The sequence below is a fragment of the Plectropomus leopardus genome, chromosome 6, assembly GCF_008729295.1.
Source record: "Plectropomus leopardus isolate mb chromosome 6, YSFRI_Pleo_2.0, whole genome shotgun sequence".
In the NCBI taxonomy this organism is placed as follows: Eukaryota; Metazoa; Chordata; class Actinopteri; order Perciformes; family Serranidae; genus Plectropomus; species Plectropomus leopardus.
Window position 1 is genome coordinate 34,615,092 of NC_056468.1, and position 18,780 is coordinate 34,633,871.

At 36.4% G+C, this 18,780-nt stretch overlaps 1 protein-coding gene and 1 long non-coding RNA gene across 2 annotated transcripts in view; both read left to right on the forward strand.

Moving 5' to 3' along the window:
- Positions 1–1,522: 1,522 nt before the first annotated feature.
- LOC121945043 lies at positions 1,523–3,740 on the forward strand. Its single transcript, XR_006105936.1, has 2 exons — positions 1,523–1,721; positions 3,090–3,740. It is a non-coding gene; the product is annotated as an uncharacterized LOC121945043 (long non-coding RNA).
- Positions 3,741–6,770: 3,030 nt separating this feature from the next.
- paqr3a (progestin and adipoQ receptor family member IIIa) overlaps positions 6,771–18,780 on the forward strand; it is a 16,443-nt gene continuing 4,433 nt past the window's right edge. Inside the window, exons 1-7 of the mRNA XM_042487822.1 lie at positions 6,771–6,914; positions 8,221–8,452; positions 9,452–9,614; positions 11,272–11,427; positions 15,138–15,335; positions 17,033–17,123; positions 17,976–18,159. Coding sequence (XP_042343756.1) covers positions 6,854–6,914; positions 8,221–8,452; positions 9,452–9,614; positions 11,272–11,427; positions 15,138–15,335; positions 17,033–17,123; positions 17,976–18,118 — 1,044 coding nt within the window. The 5' untranslated portion in view covers positions 6,771–6,853 and the 3' untranslated portion in view covers positions 18,119–18,159. The remainder of the gene's footprint in view (positions 6,915–8,220; positions 8,453–9,451; positions 9,615–11,271; positions 11,428–15,137; positions 15,336–17,032; positions 17,124–17,975; positions 18,160–18,780) is intronic.

Consider the following 18,780-nt stretch of genomic DNA (forward strand, 5'->3'; position numbering starts at 1 on the left):
CTAAGCGCACAATTACACCGGGGCACATTTCTCTGCGTTAAAGTCTGACAGAAAAATGGAGGAGGGAAATCAAAGACAAAGATTGAGGGGGGAAAAAGGGGGCCGAGGACAGATTGTCACGGTGAATCAGCGAGGAGTCAGGAAGAAGGTGGTGGGGCGGGAGACGGGGGAGTCGTTGATATGAAAAAGCTCCGTCAGAGTCCACAGTGCATGTGAGAGGTGTGTCCTCTTACATGAATGGACCTGAGGCTGGAGTGCTGGCTGTAATGCACTGCACTTTACTGAAAGAAATACTGTGATTGTGGTGCAGGTGGGTGTTTGCAGAGTATGTATATTCCTTGTGGTCAAAACTGAACAACTAAATTTTCTCAGTGCTTAAGCCTTTAACACCTGTATCAACATCAGCTTTCTTCACGCGCGTTCAAAGAAAAAAGTAGTAAAAAGTAAAATAAAGTCTGCATACTAGAAAATGCTCCCATGAACATTTATTGAATAACCGCCGCACCTCACTGCGTTCATTCCTCTGAAACCTGAGAAAATTGTTTCGATTTTTTTCCAAAACAAGGGAAAACTAACAAATAAAAGCCTAGTCCCAATTAAACGCCCAGTCCCTTTTCTTTTATTAGGCAGATGGGGACACATTTGGGCAAATAAAAGCCTGTCTCTATTAGAAGCTCGGTATGTTTGCAATGCAGTACATTTTTATAGACATTCTTTAGATGTATAAAAACCGGGTTGGCGACCTGCTGGAGTTAATAGCTGCTTAATTCAAATATTGTACAAATATGTATGTTTAAACCTTTGCTAATATGGACATGCTACACACAATGTTAGCTTGGTAAGATTCTCCACAATTCAATAATTCACTTAATTTTATTGAAGCCATTAGCAAAGAAGATATTACCCGCAGAGTAACCAACAGAGATCCATAAAAGAAATTAGTAGATGTACAAGACTATTTTTTAAAAAGCTAAGGAAAAATGTCCAGTGAACCACATTAATAATTAGCATGAATTTAAATTATTTTACAGAATTATTCTAATTTTTTCTAATTTTTTAGATTTTTTTTAAAGGATATTTCTTCCTTTGTAGTAGTTGTTTTTTTGTTTGTTTTACTTTTCTCTTTTTAGTTTTTTTTTTTTTTTTTTTTTTTTTGGTTTGGAAATTTTTCAGGTAATTTTCTTATACTTGGGTCATTTTTATTCTTTTGTCACCCGTTACCTTCTTCTAATGGTTTTGAAAAAATAAAATATAATATAAATAAAGAAATTAAGCCAATTTGCCTTAAATAAATAAATCATTTGTATTTCCCATTTTTCTGTGAAACACTTTTGAGTTAATTAAAAGCCCGTCCCTTACAGACACCTGCTCCAAATATAAGCCTGTTGATATATATATAAATATGTATGTATGTATGTGTATGTGTGTGTATATATATATATATATAATAGTAATAATAACTAACAAAAAAACACGATAGGTTACTTAGTCCCTACCTGTGCGTGACGTCACTTCCTGTAAACGCATGTTGAGGACGTCCGGTGTGTGTCATGGAGTACGCAGCGAGTCCTGCTGTAAATCTGGTGTAAATGCCACGATTTAATCTTAACAACTCGATTATTCAACCGCGCCGGCGTTGATAAGCTGCTCCTCCATCAGGACACGAGCTGTGAACCCGAAAGAGTTAACTTTTGTCGAGTTATTGACGCTTGAAAACTGCGGTGAGTGACGCTCGTGTTCGCAGCTAATCTGTTGTTTTGCTAGCTCTCGCGAGAAGAGAACAGACCGTTTGTTATTTTCAGATCCAAATACTTTTATCCAAAAAGCTTTTCGGAGTTTTGAAAATGTTTTTTTTAATGTTTTCGGTGTACTTTGGTACGTACTGTACCATTTTATTACTGTTTTAAGGGATGCTGTGGCTAACTGTTAGCGCTAATTGGTAATGCTGTTGTTTGTTTACAGGTGTAGCTGACGGTGCTAATGTTATGCTAAATGAAAGATGGAAATTCTGCTCTTTAAAAAGCTTTTCACCTCTTCTGTTAACACTGCAGCTCTTGATTTCAGTGAAATTCACTTTAATGGTTTGTAGTGTAACTACAGGGGCTCCACCGATATAGTTTTTTTCAGGACCAATACAAATTATTAGTTGATATTGATAACTGTCCATGTCAATATTTAGAATTTGTAATATAACAAACTTAAACACAAAGCTTTGTTTAAATGTTTTTAGCAAATGTTTAATTAAAACTGAAACTTTCAACATAAAAAAAACATGAAAGAACGAAAATAGCTCATACTGAAACTTTATTTGCATTTTTTACTTAATTAATTTTGCTGGTGATCATTAAAATTAAATGCATATGTAGATAATTGGCAAAGTCCCAAATAGCAAACAAACAATTTGTCAACCCTACTAACTACTATTGATTTTAACTGATTTTGGTCATAAAATTCACGCTAAAATGCGTTCAAAGTTATAATTCATGTGTTAGGTGTAAAATAATATATATAAAAACAGGTTAAAAAGAGTAATGTTATAATGTGAGGTGATTTAAGAGGTTATTGATTAATTTGTTAGCTAAAAAAAAACTTGACTTATCATCATCAACCATGTTTATTCAGGGAAAATTGACTGAGCATTAAGCTCTTTTACATCTTTGTCCTGGATTCACATTCAGTGGGCCAAACAAGCAGCAAGGACTCTCAAAAGTCACAAACTGCAATAAAATCAAAAAACGGGATGAAACAGATTAAATAACAAATCTGCAACCAGTGAAAAAAAGCATAACAAAACAAAAGAAGAAAAGACAGTAAAAATGATGACAATTAAAAAAAAAACAAAAACAATACATAATGATCATGTCTGTGAATTAACCAAAGCAGGAGCACTGTACTAATGGTAATTATGTCATGGTTATTCATAACTTATTCATGTTTTTGTGACACATAGAAATTTATTTAATTGTGCCAAAAGTATATCCTCAGTTTTTGGTTATATGTTGTAAAATGAGTTAAAGAAGAAAGAAATTTGTGATGTCTCATGTTAGAAGAAGAACTGCTTAACTTACATTTCTATACTATTTGTGCAGGCTGTTTGTTTTTTTGGGAAGCACCAGATCTGCTGCTGAACTTGGTGATGGCGAGCCCAGCCCAGCGAGACTATGGACGATCGTGGACGCAGTGAGACAGACCGGAGGACCTGTTCACAGAGGACGTCTGCTTAATCACTCACTCTGATTCCAGATAAGAACACACATACACACTACCTGGGAAGTAGCATTTATGAACAGCAAACACACTTACGGACACAAAAACTGAACTATTGAAGCACCCGAAACCCCAAACTTAAAGGAACAAAGTGAGTTGGAGAGCCCAACTCACAGAGACTCATGCTTTTGTTTTTTTTTTTTTGTTTTTTTTCATACAAAAAGCAGTACTGTGAATGTTTCACTATTACTGTGAAGCAATAAATGTGTCATCTGTTTAACATAATATCAGCTCTCTCTGTGAGTCATTTAAGTTATTGCTCCTTTCAGTAGATGTTAGTGTCTCTTCTACCAGGTTAGGACTGTAGTGTTACATTAAGTGTTCAAGAGAGCCTTTTTAAATGTTTTAGTGCAGGCTTTCCGTCATGTTCATTTTTTTGTAGCGGTCCACCACAATAACATAATTTGTGGCATTTTATTGCTGTTCTGTTCTCTGAATTGGAACCTGTTGGAATAAATGCGTCCTACCATTCAGTTATTCATTGTACGCATATTCTGGGCACAGATGGAGCAGCAGAACGTCAGGCACAGCGAGCGTGAAACTTTACTGTTCATTCTGCTCGGGCTTATGCTGCCTTCACATCAGGGGTCGACCGGTTTTTCAGGGCTGTTTATTAGTAGTTAATGAACTGATACCTGATATTTGGAACTGATATGCATTTACAATAAAAATGAAAATACAAAAAATTCCAACACAAAACTTGTGTAAATGCCTTTAGCAAATGTTTAATCAAAACTGAAACTTTCAGCATCCTTTACTTTTTATTCATAAAGTCAAGTAAAAATTTGAATGAATAAAATGAGGCCGTTCTGTGGCTGTAGTGTGCTGTTGACGGGTTACACACCATCGACGATGGCGCCACTGGAGCCTTTTCAGAGATGATTTCAGATTTAAAAGTTGATTTAAAATAGTTGATTGTAAAGTGTCAGACTGAAGTCGTTCGATACTGATGCTGTCTCGTTCCCGCAGGTCGTCAAATATTGACGCTTTGCGTTGGTGGTTTAGTCCGACTGCTGACCTGAAGAGTTGGTATTTGACAACCTGGCAGTGAGACTCAACAGTCAACTCTTTTTCAACAAACAGCACCTTTTAGAAATATAGGAGCCTCCTCAAATGTCACCATGTTTATTTTTAATATCACGCAAATCCATTATTCATATCTGGCCTGAGTTGTCTGGAGTACCATCTAGTGGACTTCTCTTATGACGCGTAGTTATTAGAGATAAGAAGTTTATAAGATAAGAGATAAAATTATCCTTTATTAGTCCCACAGTTGGGAAATTTGCAGTGTTACAGCAGCTATGAGGTACTTATTTATTATTATTATTATTATTATTATTATTATCATATGCACAGTAAAAACACAGTGGCTTACACCATAAATTCAATAATACAGAAGTTTGGAAAGTGCTCTGTGGGTCGTAATATTGAGGAATATGTGAACAAACAACGCAGCTGGTTGTCTGCGTGAATACGTGCTTAAAAAGCAAAAACATATCCGGCTTTACAGCTTTTCCTCACAGCAATAACTTAACAGAAGAAAACCCTCTGATGTCTTTTCATGTTTCATGCCCCTAAACTTGTCCCAGATCGTCCCCTTGATTCTGCACAATTCAAATTGATAGAAAAGATTAAAATTACAAAGATAAATTGAGTTTAACTGGAATTCTGCTTTAATTAGATGCTTTTTTTTTGTGTAGTAGTGGGGATTTTGAGAAATTGTGTAACAGTCAGAGACTGTTTTAAGGCTTACTTTCTTGATTGACAGGGGAATTAACTTATCAAAGACTATTTTAGTGATTCCTTTTTTCATCTAAAAAAAACTTGAAGGCTTTGAAACATCTATTTAGAAACTTTTTTCTTTTATTTTGTCATTGCTGTTTGTTGTGAAATCAGTGTGTAACTAGTAGAAAAATGAGTGTTTATAACTGACAGGAAAAGCAAAACGAAGAAAAACACATATTGTACATTTTTCTTACGTGTGTTGCCTCGTTTGTATCAAACGCTGCCAACTGTAAAGCCACCAAATCAATTAGTGACTGAGCAGCGACTGCAGCAGCAGAGACGCTCGCTGTTTGCCCTTGCATGCGCGAGTTACTATCTTAACTTGGCAGCTGACACTTTGCCAGAGTGGATGTGCTGAGAGGTGTATTAGAAGTGATAATGAAGAACACACTTCCAGTTGAGAATGAGGCAATTAAAGAGGGGTGTAAACAGCAGAGGGAGGACGCAGTGTGACTTCCCTCCCTCCTGAGGGAATCCTCTCACACCTGAGAGGTCTGCGGCGAGCGCTCGCTCTGACGACGATTCTGGATGACAGTTAGCGACAGGAGGATGTAACGCGGTGCAGCGGGACGACAGCCGGGAGACCGAGAGCTGCACACTTAAAACGCGCCGCACCTGCAGCCCGGCGCATACTTTTGAGTTTTATGTTTAAGACATCAGGAGACTTTGCAAGAAACCTACAGGCTTAAACATCAGACATTATACAGCTGTGTTAAGTGCTCCTTGTGATGATTTAATTGGACTTAAATAATAATAATAATAACAATAATATCTTTTTAGTTTAATTTTTAATTTAACTTTACTTTATTCTTTTATTTATTTATTTTATCCTTTCATTTACCTTTTATCTGCCACTCAGAGTATTTAATTTATTAATTATTATAGTTATTGTTATCATTATTGTGATTGTTATTTTTAATATTATTTATTTTTTATATTTTTATCTATTGGTTTTATTCTTTATTCTGCCTCTGGTGTTTCCTCACTTACCGGTTTAATTAAGTACTCTTATTCTAGTGCTTTCATTAATTACAAAGTCTTGTTTTTGTTGTTTTGTTGTTTTCTGGTTTTATTGTATGTAAGCACTTTGTGTCAAAGTTTTGCTTGTATGAAAAGTGTGTGTGTGTGTGTGTGTGTGTGTGTGATAATACCAATTAAGACAGAATTGTAAAAAGTAATAACATGACATTTCTTGTTATAAATTTTTGTTTCTTTTTCATGTTATAACAGCAGAAATGTTTATTAGCATATATAATGACACGTTTCTTCTAACAAGGTATTTTTTTTATGTTTTTTTGTGTTGTAACAAGACGTTTTCATGTTATAACAAGAAACATTCATAACAGAAATGTTTATTAATATATATGATGAGAAGTTTATTATTCTAACAAAATATTTTTCATGTATTTACAAGACATCTTTCTTGCATCTATAACAAGAAAAGTTTCTTGTTATAACATGTTTTGTTTGTTTTTTATTTATTTGTTTTTAATGTATTAATTTATTTTATTTTTTTTATATTTTATTTATTTATTATTATTATTATTTTATTTAAATTTTTTATTGTTTAATTTTAATTTAATTTAATTTAATTTAATTTAATTTAATTTAATTTAATTTTTTATTTTCACTGTCTGGTCCGGTCAGCTGTTTGACGCTTGCTTGTTTTTACTCAGGCAGTCTTTGGTCGCAGTGGAGGGGTCCTTTGCTGATGACGTCTGTGGTGATCTGGAAGATGTTGTAGCCGAAACTTGATATTCACTACGTTGTCTTTTAAATTATTGTTAAAATATTTACACAGATGCATAGTGCGTATTATAAGACTCAGAATGGATCAAACTGCACATACACCAAATTAAAAGGTGAGTGTTTTTTTATTTCGTGCCTCTAATTGTTAGCTTTTAGCAGTTTGAGAGTCGCGAGCTGTGATCAGCCAGCTCCAGCCGAACCTCTTTGAAAATATTGCCATTTTAAGATTGACGTTGTTATTGACAGTATTATTTACCTCAAAGTGCTTAAATCAAAATTGTTTCTAGTTCAGATGATCCATAATACGCAGTCGGCTTATAATAATTTAAAAATCAACCACGTTATTTCAACAAAATCACAACTTTTGTAACCGGTGACCCAATTCTCGCCACCGCCTCTAACGTGACTCAAACTAGCTAATATTGTAGATTGGTGAGGGCAGACTGGGATTAGGATCGTGTCTAGAAATTATTAATAAGTGGTATTTGGAGTATCGGATACCAATTTGATTGATGTTTTGGGTTTGGGCATTTTTAAAAAACTCTTGAGCCCTGTTTTGTTGACGTGAACGTATGTTAGCGCGTAAGGCCGAAAATCGGCATGTTGCTGATCGGGGTTTGGTTTTAGTTTTTCTCTAGATACTTAAAGCGGAACGGATAATCTTGTGATCGTTAACGGAGGTAACGTGAGATTACAGACGAGTCGGTGGGTGCAGCTTTAACCCTTTGAGCCCAGAGTAATTGGCTTTTTTTTATTTCCAAAACATGGAAACAGGGCAATGAGCAACAAAAGAAGAAGTAATCCGAAAAAATAGAAAGAAATTAGTAAAAAAAAAAAAAAAAAAAAAAAAAAAAGTACAAGAAAATTAACTAAAAATTAGTAAAAAAAAAAAAAAAAAAAAAGAAGAAATTTCAAAAAGACTGAAAAGGAAAGTCAAAACAAAGCAGGGAAATGATCCAGGAAAGTAATTTAATTCTGCAACCTAATCACATGAAAATGAACAAAATAGTTTTTAGCTTTTTTTCCAAAGACATTTTCCCCAGATTTGTACTAATTTTATTTTAAATTTGTGGACCATTTCAACAAGTTGCTTCATGCTTTATTTCCACACATTTTGGTAAAAAATCGCACCAATTAGCTGAGGATTCAAAGATTTAAATACTTGTGAAAGTCAGTTAGCGTTATCTAGCTATTGTTAGCTTCTTACATACACATAATACTGAGAGAATCAGCTTTACACTGATGTCAGTTTTTTCTAAATTATCAAGGATATCATTAAAGAAACAGTTTCAGGTTTGTCACATGTATTCCTGCTCCACTGAACAGTTAAACAGGTAGATGAGGTGAGCAAACCACAAAGTGTGACACCTTTTAACTCGCCATCCGTGCTGTAATATGTAATACGACATTTGTTCTCAGCTTCAGGTCAGACTAAAGAAGAGTCCTACAGCCCAGCCATGCCCCAGAAACCCCAAAAGAGCGCCCAGACGGCCCACTACATCGAGCTGGGAGGTTACCAGTACTGGCCGGTGCTGGTGCCCCGAGGAATCAGGCTGTACACCTACGAACAGATCCCGGTGTTCCTGAGGGAGAACCCCTACATCACAGATGGATACCGAGCGTACCTGCCCTCCAGACTGTGCATCAAAAGGTGACAAAGAATTTGTATTAAATGGATACTTTGCTGATTTTCTTTCTTCTTTTTTTTGTAAATGTTTTTTTTTTTTTTTTTTCACTTTTATTTGATAAGACAGTTTAAGCGTGGCGAGGATGTAGCCTTTGTACGTGGGGCAGCCGCTCTACCAACTGAGCTGCTGGACACCCTGTTTTGCTGTTTTTAACCAGCTTTATATTAAAACAATGCACATATTATGTGTAGATGAACTGTGCTAACTGAAAATATCACAATACACAGCGAGAACGTGCAATAGTTAAACAGAATATAAAGCTAATGCACAGAAACCCGTCTGAAAAGATGTCTTCTGCTGGCCTTCTTTAAAACATATTTTTATTGTTTTTTTGAGCGCATGCAAACTGCCACACAGCAGAGCAGAAACACAATCGTAAAATGAAATGAGCGTATACACGTATGTGTTCATAAACACTCACATGCATACAGAAACATAAACAAACCAAAAAATGTGAAGTTGCACAAAATAAAAAAATAAAAGCCCTTTAATTGATAGGACAGCACAAGTGTGACAGGGGGTGGATGCAGCAAAGGGCTGAGGCTGGAATCGAACCCACGGCCGCTGCGGTGACGACACAGCCTCTTAACTGGTGCCCGCTCTATCCACTGAGCCACCAGGCACCCTTAGATGTTGCCTTGTACTTTTATTTTTGTTGGCATTTCTCTTCACAAACAGCAACTGACAATTCCTGCACGCTATACCTTTGATTTGATTTTTAAGGTTTTTCGGGGTTTGGCCTTTATTAGATGCGACAGGTTAAGTGTAAAAAAAGAAGAGAGAGGGGATGCAAAGACCCAAAAAACCTCTGTACATGTGGCGCCCACTACCTTTGATTAGATTAGATTTGATTTTTATTATTTTGAGCTTTACACAGTGTGCTCGGTGTTGTTGAGAGCGCTCGGTCTGGAAACGGAGAAGAGAGAATGAGCTGTTTTCACGTTTGTAAATCCTCTGTGCAGCCTCTTCATTCTGTCTAATGAGACGGTGAATATCTGGAGCCATCTGTTGGGCTTCCTGCTCTTCTTCTTCGTCGGGGTGTACAACATGTCCTCTGTGCTGCCGGCCATCGGCGCCTCCAAAGAGGACTACGTCATCTACTCCATCGGGCTCTTCTGCTTCCAGGTACAAGTTTTCCAGTTTTCTTCAGCCGTGATAGAAATTAGGACGCCATCTTCCAGCTTACATGTTGACCGGCTGGCTGGTTTGCAGATACAACAGTGAGGCCGTGCTGAAGATTAAAGCCGGCATCCCTAATATTTTTTAGTCTTTATAGTGTTATTAAACGCCCCTGTACGATGGACTATTATTAAGCACAAAAAGCAGCTCAGTAGCTGCGCCTCTCCTTCGTCAGCTTTTCTCTAATGTTGATCATCTTGTTTGGTCAGATCTGTGCACGAAACGCTGCCAATAAAACCTGCCCCATAAAGAAATGAGAAAATGGGATTAAGATACCGTATTAACCCTTAGGACTGTTTGGTGCATTTTACGCACTTTTCGTTCTTCATTTTTTTGATAATTTTGGCTGTGTTCATGCATATGGCATACATTTTTTCAAGACTGTGTGTTTTTGTTTAATCAGTGAATTTCCAGCTCAGCTCCTACAATAAGTCTAAAATACACGGTGGAAACTAAATAGTTACATTCATACTTTTAAGGTCAAAAAATGCTCCATTGAAACCCATTCAAACTGACATTTTTGATCCCACAGCCGTCAAAGCAGAAAAACAGGACTTGTGTTTATTTCTGGGCTTTTGCTCTGGAATTTGTCACTTTTACTATTTTTTTCTACCTGATGATGTTATTTTCACCATGTTTGGCATTATAAAGAAAATACATGCTATTTCCACCAGGTGACCTGTCACAATAACAACCCAACCAAAAAAAAAAAAAAGAAATCTGCTTTATATGTAGTATATTTAAAAATGATTCAGTTTCATCTAAAAATACAGTGACATCATGAAAAAAAAAACTGGCATTTACAAAGTTTGAATTCTTATAATTAATGAATAGTTTAAATTTATGATTAGGACTGATGTTGGTAAAAAAATACACTCAGTGAAAGTAGAAAATAATATTAATCTATAATATTTTTTTAATTTTTAAAGTGCATTTTATATGCAGATCAATACGAGTGTGTGTAATATTAAAGCGGGCCCAAAGGGTTAATACCTCTGACATTACAGATTGTTGTCTTTATTTTGTCAGAGGTACAGATCTCAGCTTTTAGTATAAATATCTGTCTAATGTCAAAGAATGAACACGTTTTGAGACCAAATTCTAGCTTTTTTTTCTCCGGTAATAAATCATAAATGGGGATTCAGCTGCAGAATGAATCTCAGGTCTGTTCTCGTCATTTCTACCTTTGGCCAAGTTTACCTAGGCAGGGCTTGTTTTATGTTATGTTACAACATGGTTTCTCCTTATGTTGAGCAATGTGGTGATTTAGCCAAATATCCTGGAAACTGAAGATGTGGCAGTTGCATGGTGTTACCTTAATCTGAGCGGTTACAGAAGGACATCAGACCTTATCCAAAATATTGGCAGTTCTTCTCAACAAATGAAAAATAATCAGTCCAGCAGTTGGCTGGACCAGGCTTGACAACCGGAGTCTTCAAGTCCAATTTAAAAAAAATATGAGTGTATCGGGAAAAAAAGGCAGAATTTTGAGCTGAAAATGGTTAAATCATAATATTTTCTTACTTGTTACCTCGCTGTCGTATCACATCCTTCGCTGCTGTAATGCCTGACTCTCCCCTCGGCGTCTCCTCTGGATCCTCAGCTGTGCATGCTGTGCTCGGTGGGTTATCACCTGTTCTGCTGCCATCGCTCGGAGAAGACCAGCCGCCGCTGGATGGCGCTGGACTACGCCGGGGTGTCCATCGGCATCCTGGGCTGCTACGTCCCCGGAGTCTTCTACACCTTCTATTGTAATAATGTAAGTTCACTTTATGATTCATCTTAACATTTGATCTCTGATTTGTCTTGAATTTATGCGTGCATGTTAATTTAGGGTGTAGGAACACAGAAAATGTACCCGCCGCTTCGCTTCTTTACGTCACGGCTCAGAGCGTCAGGTCGGATCAGATGGACTTTATTGATCCACACAGGGAGACTGAAGTTTCACAGCAGCAAAAATAAAAAAATAGGTTTTATAGTATTGATAACTTTGAAAAAAACTGGAGGATTGTATATAATAAAATCTTTGTGTCGAAATTTCAAATTTGGGATATAACAAACTCCGACACAAAACTGTGTTTAAATGCTTTCAGAAAATGTTTAATCAAAACTGAACTTTCAACATCATAAAGAGCAAGTTCCCTGCAACTTTTTTAGTTATTTATTTTTTTATAACATTCAGTGAAAAATTAAGTAAAAAATGAATGAATATAAACTGGTCTGCATGTGACAGCCTCTAGCTCACCTGCTAGAGTGTGTGTCTCATATGCTAAAGTCTTTGCAGCAGCCCAGGTTCGATTCCAGCCTGCAGCCCTTTGCTGTGTGTCATTCCCCTTTTCTCTCCCACATTTCCTGTCAATCTGCAACTGTCCCAAAAAAAATAATCTTTAAAAAAACCAAAACAACAGCTCCCTGAGGTGTAACAAAGTAAAAGTTCCTCCCATGCTCACACTTTTTTGCATGTATTGCAGACTGCCTGGTTGAGTGTGATACGCACACTTTTTCATTCATTCATTTTATCAGCCGTCATTAAAACAAACCGCCGTTTCAGATAATCAGGCAAAATGCCAAATATCGGCCCCCGATAATCAGCGAGGACGATAATCTGTCGACCCTGGGAGCTGTGGAAGCTGCAGTTGGACAGTGTTTTTCAGAGCATTCAGAATTATAACTTAAGAGTTGGTGTTTTAGTAAGCTGACAACAATCAGTTTCGTCGGTCTCAGCCATACGATTTCCTTTTTTCTGTTGCTGTTGTACAAGGATGTAGCTGAGCAGCTCGTAGGCTCCGCAGTAAGATGACGCTGACTTTCTTTGTCCCTCATATGAAGCTAAATCGGAGACGTGGGCGTTGATTCAGAGTTCTGAAACCAGAGTGTCACTTGTTTTGTTTCTGAAGCGTTCAGACACATTTTGTGGACTTTCTTTGTGGATGGAATTGCATTTTTTTGTGTCTAAAAGCTTCAGAATCACAGAATAAGTGCACCTTGTGAATTGTTATTTTTTCTCATAAAAATGTTGTCGGTCTGTTATTTACTGGATTAAGAAAAAAACTTAAATTGACAGAATTTGGATGAAAAAAGGAGCTATCTGATCAGAGAATAAGCAAACAAGATTATGCGTCTGACTAGACATTTTGGTTCCTAAGAGTTTCTGGTTCTTAATGTTCAGGTTTTCCATGGATCCTTAAAAAGTCTTAAAAGGCTTTGAATCAGTTAATCTAAAAATGATGGCCTTAATTTGCATGAAAATGTTTCAAATCAATCTTTCAGAAGTCTTAAAATACTCAGACATGGATTTTTTTGGATCTTTTTGTGATATTGCAATGCAAAAGCTCTAAATTATTTATTTATTTTTATTTATTTATTTTGTACAATAAAAACAAAACAGCAGAACAACAACAAAATAGCAGCAGATTGTGGAGGTGAGATACAGAAACCCTCTGGAGGTTTATAAGAGATTAAATGGATTACAAAAACAAAGAATCCTAATAATAAAAATCCAAATAATGGAGAACTTGCCTCTTGCATTAATATCAACAAAGAGTCAGATTTTATGTTACAATAAAATATTTTTAAAAAAAATTCCCCTCACCTTGAGTAATTGATGTTTTTTTTCTCAGTTTTGTAACATTGGTCTTAAATTGAATTCGAAGTTGCATTAAAAAAAGTCTTAAAAAGTCTTAAATCCTGCCCTAAATTTTGGAAAGCTTAGATGCTACATTACAGACACTTTTCGACTGGCACCAAACTGATACTGAGCTCTGTTTGAGAAGAATCGAGGCTTATTTTACTGCGACGCTCGCTGCAGCTTCGTGCACATTATAGATAATGTAAATATGTTTGTGTGTGAGCGTCGCCGCTCGGATCATCGCTTTAACGTCTAACCACAGTCCTCCCTGAAGACTTTTTATCTCATCCTCGGGCCGAGAAGCCGTAATTGAATAAAGCTGAAGTGGAGCCCACAGTCTGGCTCTGCTGATTGACTCATTGTTCCTGGTGAATAAGCAACACGACACCTTTGCTGCGCTCGCCGTTTGGAAAACAGCCTCTGATGACAGCCGCCCACCACCATGTTATTTCTTTTCCTCTCCTGGTTGCATCTCTTTTTCCTTCTTTTTTTTAAATGTTTTTTTACTCCTCAAGTATTTGGCTGTACTCCTTACTGTTCGCTTTCCCCCGCATATTGGAAGCGCCGGGTTATTTTGCCCCCAGAACGCAGCTGAAATCTGCTCCAGCCCAAACCAGATGGCTGCGTTCACGGAGCGGTCCGTCACTCCTGTTCCCCACCATATGACGTTCGCAAGTCTGGGAGCTGTCTCAGTGAAAGGGGCCCCCCCGTCCGTGCCAAGACTGGGGCTCCGCTTCTGGGTGCCTCCACTCCTGTGGCAAGCCAAGTCCCTGCAGAAAAACTGATTTATTTTTTTTATATATTTAGCCAGTCAAACTCTTGTCTCATCAGAGTGTTTTAGAGATGCAGATTTGGAGAAGAGAACACGGTGTCTGTTAGGAGAAGAGCTTAAGAAATTTGGCTGGAGCCGAGCGGGGCCTTGTTCCTGGTGCAAATTTATTCACTGTGAAATTCAGCAGGACTCGTCACATGAGGACGTGTGACTGGACGGAGGCCTACATCCACACAAATGGACAGAAGGGACTGAGACGAGGCTGTCCAGACTGCACGCAGTCACTTATAGAAGTTTTAAGTAACAGCGAGGACGACTCGCTGTAGGTTTAAAACAGTTGGAGACATTTTTTAGCACATCTTCGCTGTTTCATCCAGGAAGTGCAAATAATACATGCAAGTAAAATAACCGCAGACATGAAACAGTCGCCATGAGACAACCTGAGGTGTTAACTGGATCCCAGAATGCATTTCAACAAACAATTCTTTCATTCTTGTTTAATCTGTTGTATTTTCAGTCACTTAAAGATAAAAAAGTGAAAAATAGTGGTAAGGTTTTATGATTTTTTTTTGTATTCTTTGTTCTCTCTGACCAACAGTTAAAGACCCAAAGTGACACAAAATAGAGAAAAGCAACAAAACGGAAAAAGCCAACACATGGTGTCTCTGAATAGATCATTTTATTTTTCATTTAATTAGTTAACTAATTGTTTGAGCACTAAAAAAAGATATATACATATATACATACATACACACACACACATATATATAACTGTATATAGACGTCTGTGTGTGTGTGTGTGTGTGTGTGTGTGTGTGTATATAGTAGACAAGCCAACCTGATTATGCAGAGCTATCTTTAATTATAAATTTTTTAAAGTCCTTTTTTAAAGCTCATTTCTCTGTTAAAGTCCTAGTACTCCGCTGGCTGTTTTAAGGGGGCTTCAGAATGTATTTACATTATAAGAATTAATGTTGTAGTAATAAAGATTAATGCGTTCATTTTGAATATGAATGGAGTGTTGGTGCTTTTAAGTGTAATTTGACCTTTGGCCTTCCTGTCCCCGCAGTACTGGCGGCAGGTGTACCTGGTGACGGTCCTGGCCATGATCCTGACTGTCTTCTTCGCTCAGATCCACCCTCATTACCTCAGCAAGCAGTGGAAGCAGCTGCGCTCGCTCATCTTCTGCTTGGTGGCCGGATACGGCCTCATCCCCACCGTCCACTGGATCTGCATCACCGGAGGCTTCTCCTCAGAGCTCGTCCAGGTGAGCACGCTCAGTGTTGTCTCAATAACCTGAATATTTACTGATTTGATTCTTAAATATGATGTTGAGCTGCGTGAAACTTTTATACTTTTATGAATTTTTATGCCCTACTGTATTATGACTTTTTATTGACTTTTATGCCAGACTAAACTATGACTTTTCTTTTAATGATTTGTTTGACATACTATACTATTATTCTTTTTTAATGAATTTTTTGTGATAAACTATAATACAACTTTTACAATAAGAGTTTTGACGACATACAACAATATGACCTTTTTTGGGAATTTTGATGACATACTATACTATGACTTTTTTAAACTGAAATTTTATACCATACTATACTATAATTTTTTTTCCATGAAAGTTTTCATCCATTCTATACTATGACTTTTTTAATGTATTGTTATGCCATACTGTACAATCTTCTTTTTGTTAGTTTTTATTGTGTTACGAGGTGTTTTTCATCAAAATTTTATGCCATACAATACTATGACTTTCCTTGTGAATTTTTATGACACACATTGCTGACTTTAGAAATATTGATGATGCACTAAGATCCTGTGACTTCTTTAAAAGACAAACTGTATGCCGTTGGTCTCTCAAAAGTCTCTGCTTCAATTTAAATCTTCACAACAGACGTCAGTGTGTTTCCTATCAGGGTTACCAGTCAGACTTCGAAATCATGGACAAAGGTGTTCCTCAAGGTTCATCTTTGGGTCCGTTGCTGTTCTCTATATATTGTTAACAATCTTCCGCAAATTTCTCATGATTGTCATTTTCAATTATATGTAGACGACACTGTAATTTACTCTTCCAACTCCGACATTTTTCATATTTAATGTTGATTATAGTCCGATTTTAACACAATTCAAAAAGATGTTGACCTGTGTTGACCTTTGATATTTCTACTATTTTTATGCCATACTATTGGATGACTTTTTTTTTTAAATAATGACATACTTTTTGTGACATACTATAATACGGCTTTTTCTGTAAGAATTTTGATGACAAACTACAGTATGACTTTTTTTTATGAATTCTGATGACATACTATAATATTGACTTTGTCCATGAAAATCATATGCCATACTATACCATGACTTTTTAAATAAATTGTTGTGCTATGCTATCCTTTATTCAGATTAATTTTTGCAACATAATAGACTATGAAGATTTTCTGCTTTACTTTACTATAACTTTTCCACATTTTGTTTACATACTACACTGACTTTGTATGATGACATACTATAGTATGATTTTTTAAATGAATTTTGATGACATACCAAACTATTAATTATTTTTTCAGCTTTGTTTTTTGTTTTTTTTAACCAAGATTAATAATCTGCAAACTGATTTTTTTTGTTAAAGAGGGGAGAAATGTGGAGATTCAAAATTGTGGAGATGCATTGACGTCTGCTGTACAATCTTTATCGCCTGTGAGCTGTGAAATGTAAAAACACAGTTCAAATTATTCTTCTCAGCTATAATATTTATGCAGTTTTCAAGTTTTCATCCCAAATTTGTTTTGTTTGTTTGTTTGTTTGTTCAGCTTCTAAAAGATAAGCAACTCTTTCTATATTCTAATGATCTAATGATGTTATTTATAGTAATAACTCGGGTCCCCACTTCAAGTCTTTCGTAACTGCTTTTATTTTTGGGCACACATTGGTTAAATGAATATTTCTTCCCTTTAGGCTTTTGTTCCTCGAGTTCTGGGGATGTACTTCATCGCTGCTTTAGCGCTTATTTTCTACGTTTCAAAAGTTCCAGAACGCTACTTCCCAGGTGAGACTACTTTTTAATTTCCTCCTGTCAGTCAGAGCAACTTTCAACTGTTGGTCACTCGAAATTTGTAATGATTACAACTTTACACGTTAGCAGTTGATCAGATATAATCAATATTATCATAATCACCAGTTAAAGTCCAAAGGTTATTAAAGCTGTTGTTTTATTTTGAGAGTTAAACAGTGTCTAAATAAGCTTTAAGCGTCATGAAGGACAAAGATTTGATTTCATATAAATGCAAGTGTTACATAAGCGTATCTTCTGTTGCAACTTTAAATATCACGGGATATAATGCCATCAAAAATCAGGTAAAAACATAAAACATTGAGAACACGGCATAGTATAAGATGTCGTCAAAAAAACATGAGAAACGTCATAGTATAGTATGTTGTCAGAAATCACAAAGTATAAACACAAAGTATAGTATATCACAATATTATTATTAAACACGTAGTGTGTGTAGTGTGTCGTCAGAAATGACCAAAAAAGTAAAAGTTTTAGAGCTGTGTTGTTTTATTATTATTGAACGTTTATTTGACAAAGAAAAGCCTAAATGCGATTAAATATCTTTTTTGCAGATTTAACAAAGCTCCAGACATACGAGTCAGAGACAATTAAAACAATGCTGAATCATCGCGCGCGCGCGCGCGTGTGTGTGTGTGCACGTGTGTGTGTGTGTGTTGTGTCATCCTTGTACACATCTGCCATTTAAAAGGATGATGTAGACTGTTAATTAAATCATACTCCAGATAAACTTTTGCACTGTGGAGCGAAAGTCAAACTGTCAGGCTGCTTGTTAATTCGTCCTTTTTGGTAACATTTCTCTTTTCCTCCTCTGTGATGCTGTTGCAGGTCAGCTGAACTACCTGGGCTCCAGTCACCAGGTGTGGCATCTGCTACTGGTGCTGATGTTTTACTGGTGGCACCAGTCATCGTGTTTTATCATGGCGTACAGACACAGCCAGCCCTGCCCCGACGTCTCCCACCATGCCTAGGACACGGCCCTGCACGCTTGGATCCCTGACTCTGTTAAACAGTAAGCACAGTATAACTATAACGTTGACTAATCAATATTGAGGCCCTGAGAAGGGTCATTTTTGAGGACATACTACAGCGTGCGGTTATTTTGGTGATTTTAAAAGACATAGTACAGTATGACGAAAATGTCAAAATATGGCATGTCAAAAAAAAGGCTGAAAACAATATACAATATCATGTCAAAACACGTCATAGTATAGCATGTTGAAAAAAACAACCAAAATCATCATTGTAAAGTACATAATAGACACATAGACACGTAATAGTAAAGCATGTTAAATGAAAAAACGTCGTAATCACATCATAATATAGCCTGTCAAACAATATCCAAACACTACTTAATGTAGTGTGACTCCAGAAGTGCTGAAAACAACATAGATTATCATGTGGAGACACGTCATAGTATAGCATGCAGAAAAACAGCCAAAAGCATTATAAATTATGAAAAATGACAATTGTCATTGTCATTTTTTGACATTTTTGCCTTACTATAGCCTTGCTTTTTTTGGGTCATTTTTTCAACATGATTTTTTATCGTGTTTTTGGCCATTTTTGCAACATTCTATGCTATGGCATGCTGCGGCACGCTATTTTATGCAGTTTTCAGCTGCTTTTAGCA